Source organism: Folsomia candida, unplaced genomic scaffold (assembly GCF_002217175.1).
Source record: "Folsomia candida strain VU population unplaced genomic scaffold, ASM221717v1 Fcan01_Sc041, whole genome shotgun sequence".
Classification (NCBI taxonomy): domain Eukaryota; kingdom Metazoa; phylum Arthropoda; class Collembola; order Entomobryomorpha; family Isotomidae; genus Folsomia; species Folsomia candida.
The window spans coordinates 437,286-462,382 of NW_019091233.1; the positions used below are offsets into that span (position 1 = coordinate 437,286).

Here is a 25,097-nt window from a genome sequence, read left to right on the forward strand (position 1 = left end):
TAAAACAACGCTGGGAAACATGGATAAAGAATTCCATCAAATCACTGCTAGAAGATGAAACAATCTGTATCACCAAAGCTGACAAAGGAAATTCTGTAGTTATCATGGACAGAAATAAATATATGGAAAAAATGTCAACAATGATTAGAACAGGACCATATACAATTTTAAATCATGACCCAACTCCACTTTATGCCAAACTGGTAGCTGAAAAATGCCAAAGACTCACAGAAATGAAACTTCTGCCAGAAAATTTGCTGGAAAAGAATCCGAGGTCACCAATTATCTATGGAGCCCCAAAAATCCACAAGAAAGATATTCCTCTTCGCCCAATTGTTGACTACAGATGCTCTCCGACGTATAAATTGTCCAAATACCTAGCCAATATTTTAACAAAAGTTGCATCACATCATGAATACACCATCAAAAACTCTACAGAATTTGTTGAAGAACTAAAGAAAAAAAAATCTAGATTTGGTGATAAAAAAGTTTCCTTCGACGTAACATCACTTTTCACGATGGTACCAATTCCAGAGACTCTTGACTACATCAAAGAGAGATTAGAATCATATCCAGACCTTGAAAAATGGACATCTTTACCCATTGATGATATCATGTCACTTTTGAAGTTATGCACATCGTCATCGTATTTCCAGTTTCAAAACAATTACTACAAACAAAACGACGGTACAGCGATGGGATCACCACTTTCTCCAGTCATCGCCGAATTCTTCTTACAAAAATTGGAGTTAACCAAAATCAAAAATAACCGGAGTATTTATTTTTGGAAACGTTATGTGGATGACGTGTTTTGCATAGCTAGAAGCAGAAATCAAGATAAAATCCTGCAAGACATTAATAGTTTTCACCCCTCCATTCAATTCACAGTCGAAGAAGAAATTAACGGAAGACTTCCTTTTCTGGATATAGTAATTTATTCTAAAAATGATTCTTCTTTAGGTCATTTTATACACAGAAAACCAACCCAAACTTGCCAATACCTAAACTTCCGATCATTCCATCCACGAGCGCACAAAATCGGAGTAATCGACACCCTGCTAACTCGAGCCATCAGACTTTCCGATGATGAACACGTGAACGATGAAATTGAGCTGACAAAAATAATTCTAATGAAAAATGAATATCCTCCATCCTTAATCAATGACAGATTAGTAAGAGTGAAGAACAAATGCCTACAAGCTCCTAATAACAAAAAAGATGAAGAAATCAAACCACGTTTCATTCTTCCTTGGGCTGGAGACGTAACATCTAAAATCGCTTCATATTTAAGAAACAAAATGGATGTGGATATTGGCTACCACCCTGGTCCAAAAATAGGATCAATTGTATGCAATGCCAAACAGAAATTTCCAAAACCAAGAGCAGGAGTGTACAGTATACAGTGTAATTCTTGTCCTGCTGTTTATATCGGTGAAACAGAACGAGACTTCATGATTAGGATTGCTGAACATCAAAATGACATCAGAAGAGGAAGCGCAACTTCGCCTGTCGCAATCCATATGTTAGAAAATGACCACCAACTGGACACGAACTCTTTTAAACTCATTGTCCCAGAAAACAGAAAATTCTTCAGAAAGTTTAAAGAAGCTCTGCACATTAAAAACCTACCTAACAAAATTAACATTTCCAACGGACTCAACGTCAACCCAATATGGTGCTCAACACTACTAAATTTTTTATAATTTTACCGTGGCTAAGTAACATAAATTTGTAAATTACTCTTTCCAAAAAACATAATTTGTCAAACGAATGAATGTTTAGATTTTATCCGAAATCTTTGTATCATTTGCCTGATGAAGATGACAGTAGTTCATTGAAAGCTAGCAATTTTCAAAATAAAATCAAAGTAATAATCCCCGATACCGCAGAAATGTCTGATCATAGAAATTTTTAATTGATATTGCAAATTTATTCTAAGGGCATCTCCATTGGAATTATTTTGATTCTTGTAAATTTTAACTTTGAACCTTAGTCACGACCGAAGTGTAAACATTTAAATCTATTAAATCTATTAAATGAAGTTAATAAGTTAGTGGTATATCTGAGGTTTGGATGATGCTTGTTAACCATATCATAAGGTTAATACGCATCTTCAACTTTCTCATAAGATTCCTTACGAGAAAGCTGAAACATGTCAACAGTTGTGACTTAACAAAATAAAAAATGTACAAATGTTCCAAATTTCGCATAAGTTACCGTAATACGTTCTTCTTATAGATTCTCGTTTATTGCTTATGGAAATATTTATTAAAAAAATTTTAATAAAAGTTTTAAATTTTAATTTTAAATTTTAAAATATTTAGAAAATTTAAAATGTTTAATATTTAATTTTCTAAATTCGTGCAAAAACAACTTAGATTCTGTTATACATACTTTAATTGTCTAATACAATTTAATATAATGCAGCAAAAATATTGATACCTTCGAAACCAGATGTTGAAATAAGTTGTTTAATATTTTCAGATATCACGAAATAAATCTTATTGAGGCTCATACTCCGTTATGCGAACTCATTATATACGAGTTTCATTTATTCTGAGCTATTAAATAAATCTCTCAAATTTATGATGGCGTACGATTACTATGAATGGATTGGATTAGAATATATTTTCTTTCCAGAATTGGGCACATATACAAGGCATTATTTAGTTGATTGCAAAAAGGTAATGCTACGCTTGTTAACACCATAATTAATGTAAAACTGTAAAAATTACATTTTAATTTTCTAAACTTTGTCGGTGCTACAGTGTAATTAAAATTAAATTGCAGGATTAGATTTATTAATGTTGATCCTTATGACATTAAAATAGTTTCTTTTGCAGTAGAATATTTAACAATAGTCGTAAATTATATACATCCTTTGACCAAATTTTCATGGCACCGCTTATAAAACCACTAGGCTGGCTTTAATGCACAAAATGCCATTTTTTACAAGGAAAAAAAAAAGAAATAAAAAAAGATAGAGGGTATTCACGGGAGGTATAGTCAAGATTCTGGGGCCACTCCAAGAGCCTGACTTAAGCCGAAAAAAAAGAGTTTAAACTTTATCCGATTTTTTTGCGTCCCGGAGAAAAGATTAATCCTTAATTAATTAATTAAAAATAGGGGTACGGGTGACCTGACAGTTTCAAAGTTTGATATGGACTGAAACTGATACTTCCACAATCTAATATTGAGCCGTTTTACCGCATAACTTATACATTGTCCGCAAATATGTCAGAAACAGGATGAACATTATACACAGCTAACTCGAATGGAAAAGAGACCATTAATATTAACGTGGAATCTAAGACCCTAGTTGGACAAGCAAAAATGGAAAACGGTTATTCTTAAGTAATATTGTAATTAAAAGAAATGAAACTTTGGATTATTTGAATTTTACATGATTCATTTATTTGCATTAATGTATTTTTTGCAAGTTATACATATGTAAAGGGTGTTAATAAAGTCCGATCCCATTTTTCCTATAAAAAAGTGAAGGCTAGTATAAAAAAAACTACCCGTGATACTTACAAAAAATGTTCGACATATTTACCTTAGTATTTGGTCTTGTTACCATTTACTTTAACCATGCCCTCAACTCTTTGTTTAAGGCTCTGTGCTAATTTTTCCAATGTGTCTGTGGGAATCGAATTCCATACATCTTGAACTTTTTTTACTAGCTCTTCCCTCGTCCGGGGTTGTGGTTCTTTGTATACATTTTCCTTAAGTATGGACCACAGGTTCTCCAGGGGATTCAAATCTGGGCTGTTTCCGGGCCACACCCCCTTGCTCCAGACCGTTGAAACTTGCGTCTTGATGAGACTCAAACTCGCTTTTGCTGTATGGGCTGTAGCACCATCCTGCATGAAAACTATTTTTCTTTCATTCGGAAATATTTCCTTGTTCCCCATGCTATCGAAATAGATAGGTAATATTTTTTCCATATAATACTTTGCATTGACTGTTTGGCCTTTTGGTATGATATGTAGAGGAGTCACGCCACGTGCACAAAATCCACCCGCTACCATAACTTTAAGCCCGAATTTTGGGACTGCTCTTGATGGTACATCCGATTTGTTTTCTGTCCTGTAACGAACATTTTGTTGGTTCAATTTTGGATATAGCTCAATAATAGATTCGTCAGTCCAAAGGATGTGACTGCGCAATTCTTCACCAAGTCTTTTTTCACTCAAATGGCCACTTTTCTGAAGGAGTTCTCCAAATTTCAGACGGTCATCGATATTTTTTTGTGACATGAGAGGTTTTTTGGTTAGTTTGTAAGCTGTGTGACCCCACCTCGTAGATTTCACAAATTTTTGCACGGTCACATAGTTAATTTGCTTCTTCTTCTCTTTATAGCGTTTTGAGTCATTTAACTCCCTTGCACAATTACGTAATGAACTACCGGTTTTCTTGTAAAGTCTGTTTTTAATCATTCTCTTTGTGGTAGGTGACACCTTTCTGGGTCGCCCGGGTCGCTTTTTGTCGTGGACAAAATTTTTGTTCTTCCATTTCCAAACAGTTCTGCGGCTGCAGCCCAATTTTTGCACAATTTCTGCAGGTTTAAACCCCTGCTGATGCAATGTTTGTATCTTAACTCTAAGATGCTCATGACTTACACGTTTAGTTGTTCCTCCCATGGTAAAAATTTGAAATAAATAACTTCACTGGTTCAAAAGTTCCAGCTGAATTTGTAACAACCGCGCTCCAAAAAATTCATGGGATCGGACTTTATTAACACCCTTTATGTACTTATGTATCATAGCTTGCAGAAGGATATTTATTAGAATTAAATATGATGACACTGTACAACTCGTTAAATTATTTAATCATCTCTCAACTCCTCCGTCAGATCAATCATATTTTGGTAAAATTTTAATTCATCTGTAACCTTCTGCCAACCTTGGTCAATTTTTGCTTTCAAAATCGCAACAACATTCCTTTCCTCGTTGGGAAGACTTCTATGAAACACTTTTCGAACATACTCTTTATCCAAGACAATCTTGTTTTCTATCACCATGAAATCCATCATTCTCACAAAGTGACCCCATTTGACCAAAATTTCCCAAACATTCTCCCCAGCGGCATCCTCCTCCGCAAAGGCTGCCGTGATATCAATTTCATTCGCAAGTGCGACATTGACCAGACTTCTGACCAAGGGAAAGTCATCCACCCTTGCATTAGCGGCGACATGGAATGGACCCTGATTGTTTCTCATCTTCAGAATTTCTGCTTTCTGGCTGGGTGTTAAACAAGTGTTAAAATGTTCCATTATTCCATCATGCAAAAGAGTGTTTCCCGGTCCCGCGAATTTGATTGCCATTAAAAATGCGGTATTGTCAGAATTATCCGTCCTCTCAAATAAGGCCTCATTCAGTTCCTCCACAGTTAAATTTTTAGTCATCCAGGCCCACAGTGCATTACTGGAAATGGGTGGTGAGTTTCTCTCAGGAATTTCATAAAATATTGCGACTCTTTTAACCCTGTGTTCGTGCAAGCGTCGGTAATAACGTAGGGGATTGCGTATGTAAATAGGGAACGGTGAGAGAATGAGTTTTTAAGAATTGTCTCCAGTATCTTTGGACAATCGGATGTTGCGGTTTGTAATAATGACTGAAGTTCTAATATTGCTCCTTGTCTCGAAGATTGTCAAGTTGTCCTTGTCCAGTCCATTAATAAATGAGTTGAAAAGACTGAAATAATTTGAAATCAGTTGCATAATAAATATAAAAATTACCCAGTAGAACTTGTTCCTTTTCATTTGTAGGTAAGACGATTTCAGTTGTATTTCCGGTACAGGCACTACTCAGGTATAACTCTTTTTTAAGAATATTATCTGGTAATGAAAGTTCGGTTGTGCAGAAACCGTTTAATTTCTCCCATGCCTCGAAATAACCTAGGCGTGCGGCCGTGTTCAAAAGGGAAATTTCACCCTCGGGAAAAATGCAGGTTTCAAGAGGTTCTATCACTCCACGACGTTTTACTTCTTTCAAAATAGAATCTAAAATCAACCCATTCGTCGCCCAGATACAAAACAAAAGCAGGGTAGATCCCCATTTGTTCTCGGAAAAGAATAAGTGCGAGACTTCTTCATCTTCTAAAACTCCTCGAGTCTGAGCTACCAGTGCAGTAAAGGCTTCGTCACGTCCAACGATGGCAGAAAAAGAGGACAGGTAACTGAAATTGTCTTCGTCAAGGCCAAAAGTATGCGTTTTTTCTCATCCAAATCTAAACAGTCGGCGTATTTGAACATAGTATTGACAATGTCGGCACTCTCTGCATCCTTCATTGGTGCCTGTAGAAAACCGCACCTGCTTCCCAACAAATTTTTGAGGGTATCCACCCCCTCATCCAAAATTTTCACACTTTTCACAACAAATTCCAAAATGTTGGCGTTTCCATCTTGATTAATGCGATGAGTAAATGTGCAACCTTCGGACCAAATCCACTGAACGAGTGGATTCTGACAGTTTGGTAACTAAGTTTACGTCAAACTTGCGATTCTAGGATCGGCAAATTTTGGGAGGGCTGGAAATTATTTTTGATTATTTCAGCCAAGAATATATTTAAATTTGCTCAACTGGAATAGTTTATTTTCATTACTTTTATCCTTTTTCCAAATATTTTATCAAAGTTTCCCATTAAATAAAAATTCCCCCAGACTCCCAATTATTTCTTATAGAAAATAAATTAACTGCAAACTTTATTTAACAACCAAAGTTTTCTTATAGAAACTGACGAGTTTTAAATTTCCAAATTTTTACAAAAAAACTCGAAAAATCCAGTTTTTGCATTGGTTGATATAGGGAAAGTTCCAATATTTATAAGGTAAAAGTCCACTTTTTACCAAGGAATTTTTCCAAAAAACAACACTGAAAATTTCATGAATTGAAGTTTTTATAAGTTTCGGTGTCATGGAAATTTTTGTGGGTCCATGAATGTCATGGAATCGGGATTCAAGTGATTGGATATTAATTACATGACTGTCGTGGATACGGGATTAAGAGAAATATACACGATTCCATAACATTCATGGACTTGGGCTCCTAAAGGTTAACCATTTTAACTACTTTGCCCCTTTTGTGATCATACTTATGCAAATTTTCAAACTCTGTCAGCGCAATTATCAAACCTGCACTAAAAAGGTTACCAAATTATTTGAGATTAAAGTTCGGTATTAATTATTAAATTATTGTTCAATCTGTCAAAATTATGACGTGTTATTCATGTCTCGGATCATTGCGTGCCTAATTTGTTGTATAATCTTGATTCTATCCATCTTGGGTTTAAGTAGCAAATTATTTTAAAGATTTTTATTGCAAAAATTATGATCCTCTACTTAAAATAAAGTGATGACTAGTAGAATTTAAGTAAAATAAACTTTTCTCTTATAAACTACAATCGTCATTATAAAAATAAATAAAGTTCTTAATCACTTAATTACCAAGTCGTTTGTAAATGGAAATATTCAATTCAAGTTGAAAACCTTGGATGTAGTTTTTTACGATAGTGAATTACGCAACACATTAAATATCAAAGAATAATCGTCAATAAACATTTATTAATTAAGAATGAATTACAAAATGCATTTTTCAGTGATACATAAATATGTCACTAATTTGAATTTGCGCGCCTTCCCTGTCAACCTGCGGGGCAAGTATTGCTCCCAGTTTTAGGGCACAAACTCATCAAAGTTGAAAACAACATGTTGGACACTCTAAAGTTTTGAAGACCCTGAAGTTCCTTGATAAGGGCGAAGTGGTCGACATCGATAAACATGAGCTGGTCTATGGTCGGTGGGGTTGAGCAGGTAGATATTTCCAAACGGTTCACGACAGGCTTATACGTCACGCACAGGGTCGTGTTTGAAGATAGCACGATGGAAAAATAAAGTTGGGACCCGGTCGGATGTTTGCGCATTGAAGGATCCATTTTGACCGTCCAGAGTTCCGTCAACAGTCCAAGGCAGGTGCTGAGCACGATTTTTTTGTTATATTTGTTTAAGTCCATGCATCTAAACTTCCCCCCAGAAGTTCTATGGGCGGCGGTGTCATTATTTGCAAACTTGCGTGTTCTGAAAAAAATTGAGCTTTTTAAGGCTGTTAAATTCAAATTTGATCATTTTGATATAATATTCACGTCGCAAACCTAAAACCTAATTTTTATCGCCAAGGTTATGCCATAAAATACGATCGTCAAAAGCACTATGAAGTGGTTAACCACTTCATAGCTGAATAGTTTGATAAAAATTTCCATTCAGTACTACTACGTTCCCAATTAACATCCGTTAACGACGGAAGTAAATTTTCACTATTTTCCAGTTTGGAATTTCTGGATTTTTTCATGCAAAACTCAGAAGTTCAATTTTTAACCTTGGTTGATATAGGGAAAGTTCCAAAATTTGTCAGGCAAAATTTCCAAAAAATCCACTTTTCATTATAGAGTTTTTCGCTAAAAACAAAAGAAAAACTCTAAAATAAAAGTTTTGAGTTTTCTCGATGTCATGGGAGCATACGACACAGTCGTATATCGGCGTGAAGGTCGAATACGCCACATAGTCGTAATCCGTTGTCAAGGCCAAATACGACACAGAGTCGTAGCCGGGGCGAAGAGGTCAAAGCACCTTAAGACTTGTGAGACGATTAAAGATGCACATGTAACCGAGCTGAGTATACTACAAAAAGCCGCATGTCGAAATTAAAAAACCTGACGCAGGAAATCATATTTGAATTTACCAATACGAAAACATCATCTTACCAAAAATTTGTGCAATTATTAAATGAATTAACTTGCCTTATCATAGGGCCAAAAAATTCCCACATATACTCATCTTCAATTGTGTTGCCCGTCCCCATCTCCCATGGACCCTCATCATCCACCGGGGCATGAATTACGGGAGCCGGGCCATCCCAGGACGTCATTATTGGTTGAAGAAATCTGCCATTTGCTGCCAGGCGCAGCATTACACGGGCCGGGTCTCCATTAACAATAGTGGCAGCGGTAAAGAGACAAAGTAGAAAATATGTATTTGTTGCCATATTAACAAAGATTTTATTTCACTGGGAAATAATGATCTCGGCCAGAGGGACGAGTTCTAATTGAGCAGGGAAATGATGACTGTTTGTCTTAAATGATAGTTGAATTTGAACTATGGGGACAGGAAATGGGGACAGGATGGAATATGAAGATCTAGTAAAGCAATCAATTTGCACATCCGGTATTTCATAAACAATAAATATCTGGTACCCAAAAAAAGAGTTAATCGCGGGACAAGTTGACTTGAATTACGACCACGACCACATATGCATATTTTATTTTCCAAAACCGGATAAATATTTGGGCACCTAAAGTTTGATAAATGACTTACTAAGAAATTCATAAAATGTGATTCCAGTTTCCGTTAGTGCGCGCTCTAAACGGGCCATCAATTTGCTCATCCGGTATTTCATATAAACAATCTCACACTTGCATATTTATCTGCTACCTAAAAAAGTTAGTCCTTATCGCGGGACAAGTTGACTTGTATAACTAACGGAACTAACTGGAATCACATTTGATGAGTAATAGTAAATCATTTATCAAACTTTCAGTTGCCAAGTATTTATTCGTCTTCCTGTTTTGCAAAATAAAATATATGGCTATCATTTCCTGTCAATATTTTTTTCTGACTTATTCTTTGGTATGCTGTTTGTCCCACTAACGTAACGGTATATCATTAATCTCTGGATATGTGGCAGCTGAATTGATATTGCCGACAATTAATGATGGGTGTTTCCTTTTCCGGCTGAAATCTTGCCTAAATTATATTTCCTCTAGAGGTTTTATAGTGATGTGGTTTACATGGAGCTGGATAGCAAACTTTGGTCAATAAGCCACTCTTTTTGTGCACCATTAAAAAGTTAAAAAATATTTTGAAATTTTGTTTGTATTTATTTCGAAGTATGACGGGAAATATGGCGACGTGCAAAAATTATAAGTCTACTTTTTTAAGAGTTGCGCAAGTGTCACTACTTTTTCTATTATCAAGCGTCAATTCGGCATCAATTAATCAACCTGTGAACAATGACCCGGCAGAGAAAGGAGATGATAACGTTTCTAGACCCCGTCGGCAACTGGATACTCAACAGTTTGGAACGGTTGATCAGGTAAAAGCATAGTTCAAAAAGTTATGAAAAAATTAAAGTGGACGAATAGACAATCGAGACATGATTTTTATTGCGCTCTAACGATTTTGACCTATGTTATCTTAAAAGTTGCGTAATTTTGAGTACATGAAAAATCCGCAATAATACTGGAGCGGGGCGGATGCCGTTTTTGCACTACAAGCCAAAATGTGCGTATTTTTAGATTTTTAAACTTTGAGTGAAACTCGTCTAAATTTGCCCAAACACGGCTGGAAATCGGTCCTAGAATTATTTTGGACAAATATTTGCACACTGTATCGAATTTGGACACCTATTTTGTGTTTGGGCGAATTTTGGGAAATAGTCGCATTTTGTCCCATTCTACCCAAAGTAATTTCATCATTTATTTACTTTGATTTATTTAGTTGCTGCCGTTTCTACAACCACCCATAAAAATTCCACTACCGACCGGCATCTTTCCAGAAACAACTATTCAACAATACGGGGTAGCAAGCTCCAAAATATGTTTGGCATTTGGCTCGAGAATTCTTGACTATGTGGATAGTCAATTCAAAAAATGGCAAAGTCCAACCTGGTATTCATTAACTGGTAACAATCCCGATGAACCGGGGGATGAGGCAAGTGCTTCAAAAAAACCTCGAATTGAAATGGATTTATCCAGTCTGGTAGGTCAAATGCAGCTTCCATCGAGTTCCGGAAGTGCAAATATAGGAACAGATAATGATGCCATTACAAACGCTGTGAGAGACTTGTACGGTCCTAGAATAAATCCTGAGGAAGAAAGGAATCAGACAAAACACTACAATCCGGTGTAAATTGAATACTATTTGTCAGTTTTTGCTTTAGGGACATTACCCTGGCCTTTAGCATTGTAGACTGAACCCCATAGCTTTTGAGGGGAGGAATTTGAGGCAATTTTCAACTTCCCCCAATTTTTGTTATGATTAGTGTTTCTTTTTTGACGTCCAAAACAGTTTTTGGCCGGATAAAACCACTGGTCAATGTCCAAAAGTGGTCAAAATGGTCAAAAGTGGTTAATTGTATATTGATATAACCCATGGTCCACTTTTGACCATTTTTACCATCAAATCTCGGTGTCCAAAAGGTGGTAAAAACCACTTTTTGGACTTTCTTTTTCTTTTCTTTTCAACCTTTATTCGAGTGTAAATGGATATCAGTTTAACAAGAAAACTGGTTTGAAAACCATGACACAAAAATAGCTATAACTCTATAAACTAGACTACATACTAGCATACAATACGCCGGCCTGTCCAGTGCGGTTTTAACCACACGAAACACTAGTTATGATGTCACATGTTGAATATTCACCTCACAGACCTTCGGCAAAGTTTAAGGCTTCAATTAGAATTTAAAAGCTAAGTTGTGGAAGGATTTCTAATTTGAGAATGTTACGCTCCAAATAATTTTGTAACGAATTATTTCCCTGCGGAGTTACTAAGACGCTCTACTATGCTTGTTGGAAATTGTTGCGGAATGATAACAAGAATTTTTAAGAAATTCAAATTTTTCACCGATCTGTACAAATTTGAATTTAGTGGACATACTTGTTACCATTCTGCCATAATTTCTTATCAACACTGTAGAGCATCTAATACCGCACGGTAACAATTCGTTACAAAATTGTTTTGAGTGCAATTTTTAAGTATTTTAAGTTTAAAATTTTGAACTTGAAGTCCGAGATTTTGTAATATTTGCAAAAAAAATTGAACCTACCACAATTAGCTTTAAAATTCCAAAGTGATAAATTCTTGTCAAAATTTTGTAAACATTTTTTTCCCAGGTGTAAGGATAACTTCAACAATTTCGTTGACTGGTTTGTCGTCTACAAGCTTCCAAAAACCATAGAAAAATACAACCAGGGTCATTGGGACGAGTTCAACTCAACCGGTGGCGAATATGTGTACATTACAAGCGAATCGGTTAAAACAGTGAAAAATTTTATTCATTCCGAGTACAAAATAAACGACCATATCAACATGATCGCGTACACGTTGGACCCAATTTATGACATTGAAGATCGACTGGACATATTTTTCGCAATGTACAACGACCAACCACCGATCGGGAGCAGCAGAGATTTCCACGCACATTCGAAAGGCGTTTTAGCACTTGGGATGTTGACCGGGTTTTGGATGCCACATTCCGTACCGAAATTCCCTGCCAGCAGATCCGAGTAATTGGGCCTGATGAATAAAGTTGAACAAATGCTTTTACTTCAAAATTTTCATTGGAAAGGAAATTTTTTTGGCTTCAAATTTTGAAGTAAAAGCATTTGCTCAACTTTATTCATCAGGCCCATTGTGATACCGATATTTTAGAGAGTTAACATTTCTACGTTTTTAGAATTTCCGTAAAATTACGTTTCTCTTGAGAGTGGTCAAAATTTCGATAACAAATTTGTAAATTGTAGCGAGTGGTAGTGTTGACATTTTTAATGGGCATTTTGAAAATTTTCCCCACTATTAAGAGATACGGAGCTTTACGGAAATTCTAAAAACGTAGAAATATACGTCTAGCAACTCTCTATTTTATAAACTTTTTATAATTCCCTCCTAATTTATTTAGGTTTGAATATGGCAGCCCTAAAAATGGGCAGACAATTATGTGCATATCCATAATGACGGGATTGGCAGGGAAACAAATGTTGGACATTATAGAGACAATAAAACCCTACATTTATTTTAGCAGTGCGGACCTATTTGACAATTTTGAAGATCCTGTACCGGTACCGGGTGAAATCATATCTAATCTTGGAGGACATCTTTCTTCCTTTCTTAGTGAAATCAATAATCGGTATAGCAACAAATTTCCTAATTTTTGACGACATAATGCATTTTGTTAAAAACGTATCTTGTCCATCAATTTTAATATGAACATCGACATGCGCTAGATGTTCGATCAAATAAGGAATAATTATTTATATAAATCTTCGACTGTTTAAAATATGTTGGAATTTGGATTGCTGCGGAGCACACGTTTTAGAATCATTTAGAAGCTAGTTGGAATGCGGGGTATTATTTTCGCATTAACACCATTAGCAGATAATAGGGTCTCCCAACTTAGGTGATTTTTTCGCTTTTCCTGATTTTCCCATAACTATTAGCATTGCCAAACCGGAAAAAGCGAAAAAATCGCCTAAGTAGGAAGACCCGAATACACTCTTTATGATTAGCTTTACTCATTTTTATATTATTCCGCAATGCAAAATTGTATCCTTGCATTGTTTTGTTTTAGATCGACGCCCTGCAATTCCATCTCCGAAACTATCATGTCCATCCATCGAATGCCGTTTGACGTGGTGGCCCATTCTCGGGATTTTAACGTCAACATTTTCGACCACCTGTTGTACAATTATGAGGATAATTTCATAACTCAGACTTGGCGGAGAACTAGAACTCTGGCACCCGAAATCAGCTTGATACCTCCGAGAGACAACTCCAGTAATAAAATGGTGGTCAACATTTGCGAAATTGGGCTCGACTATTCTTTAGAAGAAACTGGGGTTGGGTTATTTGTCGATTATAAGACCCTAGCCGTACGAATATTCAGATGGGGATACACCAAGGATCATTCGAAATGGGCGGTCGCGGTGGAGCAAGAGATTTTCTGTGCGGGAGATTTGAATAGGGATGAACCTCAAAATAAGAGGGGAGGGTCACTCGTTTGTTTCCGGGAAAAGACAGTGGCCGAGTCGTTCAGGTGACACGTTATTCATATTTAGCATCAGTGTTCCGGGTGGCTTTAATTCTTATGGTTAAAACCGGTTGTGACCGGCCATTTAGGCCGGCTGAAAGTGAAGGCTATTAGGGCCGGTCAAAACTTCGCCAATATGAAATACAATTGGTTCTTATTGCGTTCCCCTAGGTGGCGTATTTTTGACCACTTTAAGCCGGCCAAGAGGTAGTTTTATCCGGCAGAATCGGAACACTGCACTCAAAATAATTTTGAGACAAAAATTATTACCTCGATGGCGTAGTACCTACAAGGCCGGAGACAAGTGACGCTACCGGGACGAAGACGAAATTGTATACGTGTAGTAACAAAGTCGTATCCGGATAGTGATAGTTTCTTACTGCGCAATTATAAAGTTACTATCGTACAGTAAGAAACTATCACTATCCCGATTCAAATTTGTTACTACACGTATACAATTTCGTCTTCGTCCCGGTAGCGTCGCTTGTCTCCAGCCTTGTAGGAACTACGCCATCGAGGTAATAATTTTTGTCTCAAAATTATTTTGAGTGTGTTTATCGTAGGTTAATTCCTGCAAGTGCAATTTAAAAGGAAAATACTTATTTTTATAGATATACGGTAATGTCCATTGCAAAGTTTAGTGCTTGTAAGGCTGGAAGGTGTCCGACGCCTTGGAGTTTAATGTTCTACGAGGAATTGGTCGATGTACATGCTACGTTCGATCATTGGTGTGACCGCACTTTGCAGGGTGAGATGAGGGATGGTGAGCTGGAGTGAAAATTTTGCTTTCGTTTTTTTTCACGGCGGTTGATTCAATAACCAAATATATTGCAAATATTGTGTATTTATAAACTTTATATGGATGATGTTGAATGTAAGCATAATATGTAAAACAAGATACAATTAATAAAATATCTCAATATCTAGTTAATACATAGTTAATTAAAAGTTAATTCTTGGAAGGACTACTGCTTCCAAAAAGTATAAATCCACTCAACAGGTATACTGGAATGAATATCAACCAGATATGGTCTTCGACTCTCCTCCCATTACTACCCTACCCCCAGTGATCGTTGCCCCCAGTGATTATTTACAATCAATTGTGTTTTCAAAAAGATGTCTACGGTGTGTATGGAAATTATTGCGAGTCAAATTAAGAGCGTAATAAACTGTCAATTAATTCCAAATCCCTTCGTCTTGGAATAAAAACCTTTTTATATTTTAATACCTTAATATTTAGTGTGTCTACCACCAAATTTCTGCATTTCTGCTATTCGGGGTTTAAAAGATTTTGACAGCTTCCCCAAGAAGTCTGGCGAGAGCATAGGCGTAGCCACGGCATGGGCAGGGTGGGCATGCAATGCAAATGCCCACCCTGGAAAATTCATACGTTCCTCAAAGTTTCAATAAGAGTTTTAACTCGATTTAAATTTCAAAATATTCCGCAATATTCTTTATTTTCGTACCGTAGACCTTTCCCCATCTCGATTTCCTTCTTGCTAGTCTAAATTGATAGTTAGTTTTACATAACTTAAAATTTGTCATAGAATATGAGCTTGTAAAATTGCGTGTTCGCGAAATATTTGGCTAGAACGGCAGGAAAATGGGCAATTTTGGAATTGTTGTAATGATTTAACATAATCAACAACTTTTGTAATGATTAAATGAAGTTTATTAATTTTATCTTTCCAAATTACCCATATGTCGTACTATTATTACTTACTATACGTATGTATGAAATGTATGCATGCAGGTGCTTAAATTTTCGTAACTTCTTGCTAGTCGCCAGCATGCAAAACCAAGTGCAAGAATTTTCCATTTTTTCACAAATTATTACATTGTCAAAAGTTTCTTCAATTCAAATATTGTTGTTTTCTAAATTGAAATAAAATTTACAAGTTAGATTTATTGTACATAAATAGTGTGCAGTGCACACAGGTTTTTAAGTCTTATTGAAACAAATTTTTCAGGCCAAAAAAAGGCCATGTTCATTTGCGCCTACGTATTTTCATACAAAATTGTAAGTTTAAATTTTCGAAAATTTTTGTCATTAAAAAATAGAAAACTTGCAAGTTTGTAAACATGTTTACGAAGAACAGAACTTTTAAACTTAGGAGTAGCAAGTCAGAGGTTGTCAATGCTAGATTTTGGTGCCTTTTGGATATGTTGTAGTACTATATGAGTGTACGAGAAGTGAAGAATGGTTTTACTCCATGGCCCCATTTGTGCCCGCCACACCCCCTCAAAGGTACGCGAAATGCTGAACTTGCCGCACTAAAACCTTCGCCAAGAAGCCAATTTTGCTTGGATTTAAAAAAAAATTACATATTCTTGATCTCAGATAGTTGCTTAATCATGCTCAATAGCAAAATCAACTTTTTTGAAATTTTTACTATTTTCGAAAATTACCTGAGCAAGGGCTTGACTTGAGTAAATGTAAAATCAGTGTTTTAAATTTTACCACTTGGTTTGATTTTTACCATCACAGTGGTAAAAAGTGGTAAAAAGTGGTATAAACTGGTAACAAGTGGTAAAAACTCAGGATTGGTTGCTTTAAGCCGTGGGAAGTTCAAACTAAATGGTATTTTGAATAATACGTAAATAGTTAATAGTTTAGCATAATATTTCTCATCTTTCCTAGCATTTCTCTCTTATGTAATCAAACATAAATTACAAATAACACATATTTTATTTAGTTCCCATCAGAAATGCATATTTTTTGTTACGCGTTTGTTCATAACATTTTTTGACTTTCTTGTAAACTAAACCGTGACATTTAAAACAAACCGAAATTCATTGCCTTCGTGCGACAATTGACAGAACCCAGGGTTTTTTAAAAATATTTCGCTTGAAAACCGTTTAAAATATGTACTTAAGTCTGTTTTTCATTTAATTTTTTTAAATTCTTACTAATGACTTATGAGTTTTATAATTGTGACCAATGAAAGCACTCAGGTTCATAAGAAATGGTGGTACTACCTGGAGTAGTGTGCATTTTGGTGTGCACTTGGTTATAATTATCAAGTTTAACAAAGATTACAGATATGTAAGTACATATGTATTCAGTGTGTCCATGTATTAATCTAATAATTATTGGTTGCAATTTTTTGTTAAATTCGTATGGCAAAATTAGTCTCACAATACCCCAAAATGTTTATACCACTTGATACCACTTTTAGCTCGGTGGTAAATACCGGTAAATACCAGTTTTTACCAGTGGTAAATACCACTTGGTAAATACCACTTTAAACACTGTGTAAAATATCTTGTAATAAAACCCTTCTTCACTTTTCACACACACATATGGTACTATGTACAACATATCCAAAAGGCATCAAGATCTGCGATTCTGTCGGTCAAGGGTTGTCCTCCTTAGTGAAGGTTGACAACATGCGACCTTCCACTCCTTAGAAGGTCGCAATTAAGTTTAAACGAACAAGATTCAAGTTTAGAAAATTATGTACATTTACATAATTTGCACAATTTGCAAAAATAGTTAGCAAATATTCCCATCGCTTTCTGGTGATGAGTATGAAATTACGGCCAGAAATATAAATAATTTATAAATATTTCATCTTTCCGAAGGCTAAACATATTTTAAACATCTATGTTAACAGCATTTGAAAAACTGCCCCTTTTGGTGCACTTCTTGTCAATAATTTTGCAAAAAGGTGATTTTGCAACGTATGATCTATGACAAAGTTTAAGTCACACTAAATTGTCTACCAATTAAGACTACACGGCAATTAGCCTATAGTGTGCTACCGCCGCTGGCCTGGCTATATTTTTCAATGAGTAATCCGATCAACCCACAAAGTGCTTATGTACACAGACTGTAAGGGAGGAAGTCGAGATGTGAATGATCTACATCATGTGAAAGTAAGTACTTTGGGCTTTCTTGAGTGTGTAATTTTTATCATTACAAATAACCAAGCTTTTGCATGTCGTAATGATTATCAAATAAACAATAAAGTGAAAAGATGCACACCCGACGCAGTTATATATTTAGTTACAAACTTGTACAATGAGAAGTAGATATTGCTGATTCTCAAGACCAAAATGTAACATATTCTACTCCATGCTTTCTAATTTATAGAAACCGTATTTAAATACATAATATGTACATATATAGTTAGGTGTATTTAAGGGAAATAATTAAGGTATATATATATATATATTTCGAACAAAGTGCCCACCCTGGAAAAAATCCGTGGCTGCGCCTAAGGGCGAGAGAGAATCCCAATTTTTTGGAAATCGCGTAATTAAAGTCTGTCAAACCTTGGCATTTGTGTCATAGTATGCCGAAATTTTGAGAATAGTTCAAAGATTCTCGATTAGGTTCAAATCCGGACTGTTTCCTGGCCAGGCACCCTTCACCCAGACATTTGAAACAGCCTCCTCCAAAATGCTGATTTTAGTTTTGGCAGTAGGGCTGGAGCACCATCCTGTAAGTAATTTATTTTTTTATTAAAAAATTTCCGCACGCACTTACAATCGGAAACACAAAAATACGGGTACGTTTATTTTCCAGGAATAAACTAAACTTGGTCCCATCAAGATCGAGGTGCAACACGTCACGAAATCGTATTATAATTAATTTTACAGATCAAGTTTACCAATCTTGTCGAAAATGCTGTACCGCTTGCTTCTCCGCATGGCATGGACAATGTCGGTATCGTAGTAAACGTGCACAATGGAAATTTCCGTTTTGCTTTTAAGAAACAAGATAAAAATCTTGATAATTTAGTCAAAATTGATTCACCACTTACTCCTCATGCCAATTGTATTTATAGTTATATTCTTTTGCAAGGCTTTCTTCAATTGGGCTCCAATTTATTCCCGTCTTGTAATTGGTATCCATACAATTAGGGACGCATTTCGGGCACTCCTTTGTCATGCCGGCTTTATACATCGCCCCTAAATGTATATTTTTAGTTTTCTTAATATTACCAGCTTGGTAACGATTCTGATTACCTTCTTTTTCATGAGCACACGTAGTATTCTGCCGGTTGCATAAAACTCTTCCAGGAAATCCTTCAAGCTGAATAAAACTTTTAAATTGTGGATGGATTTATATATATAAACATTTATGTGCCTACCAGGAGTATCCAGCATGCTTCAATTGCACGTTTTATATATCTTCTTCGAAATACACTCGGGCAAACAGTTTTTTCTTGAGTATTTCTGATATTTCTGATCCATCCCGGCTTTAGCTACCTCATCACTGAACAAGCATTTCCGCTCACTCTACATTAACAAAGACGAATTATGTCGTCAAGTGGCCTGAGATTCGATAAATCAAGAGACAACTTTGTATAATTAGTTAACTGCTAACCACATCGACTTTTTTAATTTCTGCATCTGCAAGTAAAACCTCAGGTAAGATGGCGACGGAAATATCGCTACCGAATGGCAAAAGCTTCCCAAATTGCTTGATCTGGGGTTCATCAGAAGGTCGGTTTACTGTCAACTGGATTAATGCGTAACATAATTATTGATAGGCTACAGTAAAACATTGTGAAGTAAAGTACGTTCAAGATAATCATGGGAAAAATCGCTGTTGTATAAAGTCACTTTTTGATGCTCTAACGGGTTGATTGAAAATTATCGAAGAATCGTAATAAGCATTTCCTTGAAAATCTAAATTTCATGGAAAATTTTGTTTCCCATTCCATTATAATTTATTTTTAATATGCGTGAGCATCATAATATCTCCTTGCAATAACGATTTTTACTAATTTATTTACCATGTACCATAAATCCATTCCCATCGGAATGTGCACAAGTCGTATAAGTAAACTTGTCGTGTTTTATAACAAATCGGAGTCCGGATGGTCGGCCGGGTGCATTTTGTCTCCAGGGTATTGAAACATTTTTGTCAGTAGTATGTTAAGTATGACACTTTCGTCATCCCAGTTCACTTTTTTCCAGTGATCGATCTCTTTCTGCGAGTTACTCACGACAGACTGTAGGGTTTTTAAGCTAGATAAAAGCAAGACCGATTTCAAATAACCTTTGCATACATTGAGAAATTTGTTACCCATGTAGGGGTAACTTGATGGGCCTTTTATTTTTTGTAAACATTGCGAAGATTTGTATAAAATTCTAGAAGTCAGAAATTTGTGATTTGCCAAGTTAGGAATATTCTATGGCTAACCTTCGGGTAGCTTCGCTTGGAATTCCGTTGAAGACGCAGCTGCTCCCCCACTCGGTCAGATGCTGGCGAAATATAGATCCACAATCTAACTTCACCATCGAGAAAGCAGCCATCCAAGAGTTCAGAGCAGTCGATCATTCCCTAGTAATTGATAAGTAAATTACGAAGGGTTTGCAGAATCACAGGTTTTTGTAACTTACCTTCTTTATAATGGGTACAACATGCACAGCTATTCCAGGATGGGTGGAATTATCACGTGTTACTTCCGATAAAGTCCTATAGCTTTCATATTGTGGATTTACATTTTGGTGATGTTAGGCAAATCAAGAAGACAATCATGGCTGGATGCAACATCTTTTTCGCAGCACTGTTCATCAGCTTTGTTCTCATAAGAACCTCGAATACTATGCCAAAGGAAACGAACAGATGGGGTCTAGTCCCGCGAGAAAGTATAGGTAAACCAACAGGCTGTCAATGCCCCCCCATCGAGAAAAATACCGACACTGGCAAGATTTTTTGTGGCCACGCTATGAAACCAATACCTGGAAATAGTAGCAACCAGTGTTACCCGAATGCTAGATACTTTTGTCGAAATGGAGCTGTGGATGGAATTGTACATGTGGATTGTGGAACCACAGCAAAGTGCGTACAAGAGGACGAATGTAAGGAATGCAAACCCATCAAGAAGTACAAAAACGAATGTAGCTTTTCAATCAAACGATAACAAACAAAACAAGGAACATATTTTAAGAATACAATAATTAATTGTGGATAAAGGTTATATCACCCAACCATAAATCAAAAGAACCCAACCATAATTAGTTTTTTCACCAATACTTTTTTCACCAAAATCCGACGAAAATTTACCCAACCGTGTTATTTCTTGCTATCATTTGTTATTGACAAAAATATTATTTTTGTATAGAAAAGTACCAAAATTGATTGTAAAAAAATCCATTTGCTGCCAAATAAAGTATTGGTATATTTATCAATTTTGGTTGGGTTCTTTTGATTTATGGTTGGGTGGTTTTACCCTCACCCGTGTCTCGCGTTTGTGAAATGAATTTGAAATAAAATAACAGAGATGGTTATCGTTAGAGATGGACCCAATCTGTCACCACTTTGTTTAAATTTGTCACCAGCAGTGACAATGATGACAACAACTGCGGTTAGTCACATACATGCAGCTAAAAGCAAATTTATTCGACCAAGATTTTTCCTAACTTCAATTGATTATTTCGACATAAGTAATTACTGGAGCCATACCAATTTTCCATACGTTGTATATAATCTATTGGGCTTGACTGTGTCAACAAAGGTTTTGTATACGAAACAACATTTGCTTGATCAGGCCAGCGAGATTTGCCAATTCCCATTTATTAGCCCGAGCAAGGGCTTATGGAACCGGTGTGTCGGTCTTTGTGTCTGTGCGCACGATAATTCTCTTTAAAATTACTCGATCGACTTGAAATTTTCCACAAATGTATACAAGGTCAAAAGTAAGGAAGAGTTCAAAGATGAGCAAAATCGGTCAAGTGGTTGACCGGTGGGGGTCATTTAGATAGTGGGGGTATTACATATGCACAAATTTTCAAAATTGGCAGAAAATGCTGAAATTTGATACAGAGGATACTGATGGCTTCTCATAAAAGTAAAATCACAAATTATGGAAATATAAGGGACCCTATGGGATGACCCATACCGATTTTCAAATTTTGTGGTATTGAGCTGAAATTTCGCATAGTTGTAGTAAACCACTCCCTAATAGTAATTATGAAGTGAAACAGGAAAATTCATCAACCATGTGTGCCACCGGGATAACCCATACCAATTTATGTAAATGGTGGTAATTAGGTTAGAAGAGAAGTGAATTAATTAACTAGAACTAATAAATTTGGTACATGATGACTTTTAATGCGAGAATATTAGCTAAATTGGAAAATTAAGCCGGAGAGAATATGAAATTAGAATGCCAAAATGTTTCTATAAAAAGACCAAGAAAGGCCATCACCTATTTTTAAATTCAGAAATTTGCTAAGTTAAAATTTTATGCAAATTAATCTGGTAGTGTCATAAAATAGAGTCCAACCCTTGCTAGGGCTAAATTAAGTCTGCACTGTAGGTTTTATAGATTAGAAACAACCGTCCATAAATCACGAACTTGACATAAACTAAAATGCTTCAGATAAGTATTAAATTAAAGATAATTTTATGCAGGTTGATCCGAGATATAAAAAACTTGATAAAAAATTGCATCACATTTACCATTTTCTCATAAATATTTACCTCATCAATATATGGATCCCACTCCGTGCAATTTGTCGAAATCCGGGCAGCGTTTGAAACATTTTGACCTTGACCCATCTTGACTCCTCGTCAGGCTGACATTTCATTAACCGCTCAAAACAAGAATAAAATTTTTTGGCACATTTTCCCAAGACGTAGCCAACTCCGCGTCGAAAGGTATGAGTCACTCAAAGTCACACAAAGTTAAATAAACTATAGAACAAAAATAGAAGGAAATGAAAAGGTTTGCAAATTCTAAGGAAAAATTTCTGAAAACGGAATAAAATCGATAGCGTTTCGTTATAAATTTGCTAGTTTTAGCATTAGATGCAAATTTTACTGAAAATTTTCAAAATTATTCCATAAAACTTTATACAAATATAATTTATCAGAATTGACGATTAAAAATGATACACCACAATGTACACATGTAAGAAGTTAACAGAAAAACGTATTTAACATTAGATTTTGAGACACAAAATAAGCCCCGAGCAGATCCCACATACCCAGAAATTTTCTGAAATTCCGCCCCTATATGAGTGAGGGAAACGGGGCGGATACGGACTCGATTTCGAGGCATTTTATATAATTTTGAATTGGGGCCCGGGAATCTTAAAGGAATATTTATTTATTTTCTTTACATTCTTCATGAAAAATTCTTCCAATGAAGTTCCATATGTACAAAATTCCCAGCTTACTTTACTCACTAACATTTTCAAAGATTTCTACTTCTCCAAATGTAACTCACTTTCAAGTCATTTAAAATAATTAATTGAATCTTAATTAATAAGTTTTTTAATATCGAAAACGCACTTAATTTCTCTACAAAAAAGTCTACTGATCCACTTAACCTAAAACTTCTAACTTCACCCACATCCACGCCCGTACCACGTTCACCCAATGATATTTGGCTTATCAATGACTTGAACATTAATTGAAGAAATGTTAATTTAATCTATCAATTAAGAATCTTCACTTGTATTAATTTACACCAGCAACGGAGATTGGCCATGTAAAGTGATACCATGAAAAGCACAACTAGGACAAATAGTATCCAAAAGTAAGAAGGTGAGGAGGCGATGTATCGATTAAAAACTGTCCCATGACGACGTATAATAAGAACAAAGGCGTTTATGCAGAACAAAGGGATTTTTAATCAAAGCGGTGACGCATCTCGGACGCTTACCTACATACAACCTTTCATTAAGGGATCAGCCAGAAAAGATGCCACGCAAAAAGGGATCGGGGTTTCATTTCCCTTAAATGGGGCACCGTTAATCAATGATGAGGAATGACTTTAAATTTGTGTATTAAAAACCTTCATCATTCATGGATGGCTCTTGACTTAGGTTACCCATTCTATTAGGGGACCATACATAAAATAAGTCATGCAAAAAAAGCAAGATTTCTAAACTATGGAAGGTTAATATGCAAATCATGTCCAGGAAAATTGGAGCGATAGTGTGGGAAAATGTGCGTCTTAAAAAATATGGTTCTCGAGTAAGATTATTTTTGGAAGGACCCTATCTCATTAAATGTACGGATTCATGCAAACATTTTTAACTTCCATTTATTCCCCACAACCTTGCATGAGAAATATCGCCCAGAAAGTATTTTCGTATGTTACACATTGGACTTGAAATCCAGCACACAATTGAATCATTACAAAATCACGATTATCAAACTAATTTAAAAAATAATTGCATCTAAATGTGTCTTTTGTTTTGAGCAAACAAACAGAAACAAAACAAGTATTATCATATACATATTTTACGCTGGAAATGTTTGTCTGCAACGGAAGTGAAAGTAGATTTTCTGTGACGGAAGTGAAAGTGGAGAAAGTGATTGGCTTATTAACTCCCTTTAGGGAAAGTCGATAAGTCACTTCAGACATATCAATTCGGACTGATTTTGAACGCTGAACACGAATTTGATACTCAATTTGACCTTCGACACCCCCGTGACCGTCAGATGGTTTCAGCTTATAAAATCACAAGTACCGCCCAGCGGGAGATCGGCTTATTCGCTAGTTAAACAATATATGGCTTTGATGAATGGTTTATTCATAGTTTGAAAGGAAAACAAAAACAAAAAATTGAAAATTCGCCATAATTTCGCCAAAAATTGAAATTTCCAAAAAGCGATTTGGTGTGATATTTTACACCCCATAAAGAATTAGTATAAAATTTATGAGTACGATCTGAGGTTTTTGATGATGCGCTATCCCTCATCAGTACTTGAAAAAAATGGAGCCCTCTGTGTTTTGTTTTGAGCAAACAAACAGAAACAAAACAAACGCAAAGTAAACTAAATTGTCCCATAAAGGCCCCAATTACCCGTGGTCAGACAAATCGGCTAGAAATCACCAAAGTACCGCCCCACAGTTATAAACCAACCGCCCAGGACACAAGGAAACATCTTTATACTGCCGCCCGATAACCGCCACAAAATTATAAAACAACCGCCCAGGACACCACGAAACAGCATTGCAAAGCACCACCAAATTGACGCCCCGTGATAATTGCCCGAGTCCAACTTTAAACTACTCAATCAATCAAACTGACGCCCAGGATTCCGCCAAAAACCGCCCCAAATACATCAAGTACACCCTCCTCTTTTCAATAAGTCTGACGCTCAGAGTAGTAGCGCGCAGGAACCGCCCCAGCCTCCAACTATATAATACACTACCAACAAGTATACCCTGCTCTTCTCGACACGACTGACTGACGCCTCGAGTACGAGCCCAGAATAGCTCTCCAGCATCAAACTATATACCCCGCGCTCTCTTTTCT

At 36.0% G+C, this 25,097-nt stretch overlaps 2 protein-coding genes across 3 annotated transcripts; one reads left to right on the top strand and one right to left on the bottom strand.

Moving 5' to 3' along the window:
• Nucleotides 1-7,534: 7,534 nt before the first annotated feature.
• LOC110861413 lies at nucleotides 7,535-9,110 on the bottom strand. Its single transcript, XM_022110521.2, has 2 exons — nucleotides 8,797-9,110; nucleotides 7,535-8,077 (listed from the first exon to the last, which is right to left on the bottom strand). Exons 1-2 carry the CDS (start codon nucleotides 9,039-9,041, stop codon nucleotides 7,645-7,647), a joined length of 678 nt encoding a protein of 225 aa, XP_021966213.1. The 5' UTR covers nucleotides 9,042-9,110; the 3' UTR covers nucleotides 7,535-7,644.
• Nucleotides 9,111-9,824: 714 nt separating this feature from the next.
• On the top strand, nucleotides 9,825-15,236 carry LOC110861412 (plancitoxin-1). Of its 2 annotated transcripts, none has more exons than XM_022110518.2 (6): nucleotides 9,825-10,148; nucleotides 10,553-10,959; nucleotides 11,950-12,342; nucleotides 12,735-12,962; nucleotides 13,404-13,868; nucleotides 14,474-15,236. In XM_022110518.2, the coding sequence occupies exons 1-6, from the start codon at nucleotides 9,945-9,947 to the stop codon at nucleotides 14,637-14,639; spliced, it is 1,863 nt and encodes a 620-aa protein (XP_021966210.2). In that variant the 5' UTR covers nucleotides 9,825-9,944; the 3' UTR covers nucleotides 14,640-15,236. The 2 variants fall into 2 exon arrangements, with proteins under 2 accessions (XP_021966210.2, XP_021966211.2); XM_022110519.2 differs by having other exon boundaries at nucleotides 12,855-12,962.
• The last annotated feature ends 9,861 nt before the right edge of the window (nucleotides 15,237-25,097 follow it).

What these genes read in the sequence shown, in the direction of transcription:
- LOC110861412 (XM_022110518.2), top strand. Translation starts at nt 9,945, where the DNA reads ATGACGGGAAATATGGCGACGTGCAAAAATTATAAGTCTACTTTTTTA. An exon ending in AGTTTGGAACGGTTGATCAG is followed by an intron (nt 10,149 to 10,552) that starts GTAAAAGCATAG and finishes TGATTTATTTAG; the next exon opens with TTGCTGCCGTTTCTACAACC. An exon ending in CTTAGTGAAATCAATAATCG is followed by an intron (nt 12,963 to 13,403) that starts GTATAGCAACAA and finishes GTTTTGTTTTAG; the next exon opens with ATCGACGCCCTGCAATTCCA.
- LOC110861413 (XM_022110521.2), bottom strand. Translation starts at nt 9,041, where the DNA reads ATGGCAACAAATACATATTTTCTACTTTGTCTCTTTACCGCTGCCACT. An exon ending in TTTTTTGGCCCTATGATAAG is followed by an intron (nt 8,078 to 8,796) that starts GCAAGTTAATTC and finishes AATTTTTTTCAG; the next exon opens with AACACGCAAGTTTGCAAATA.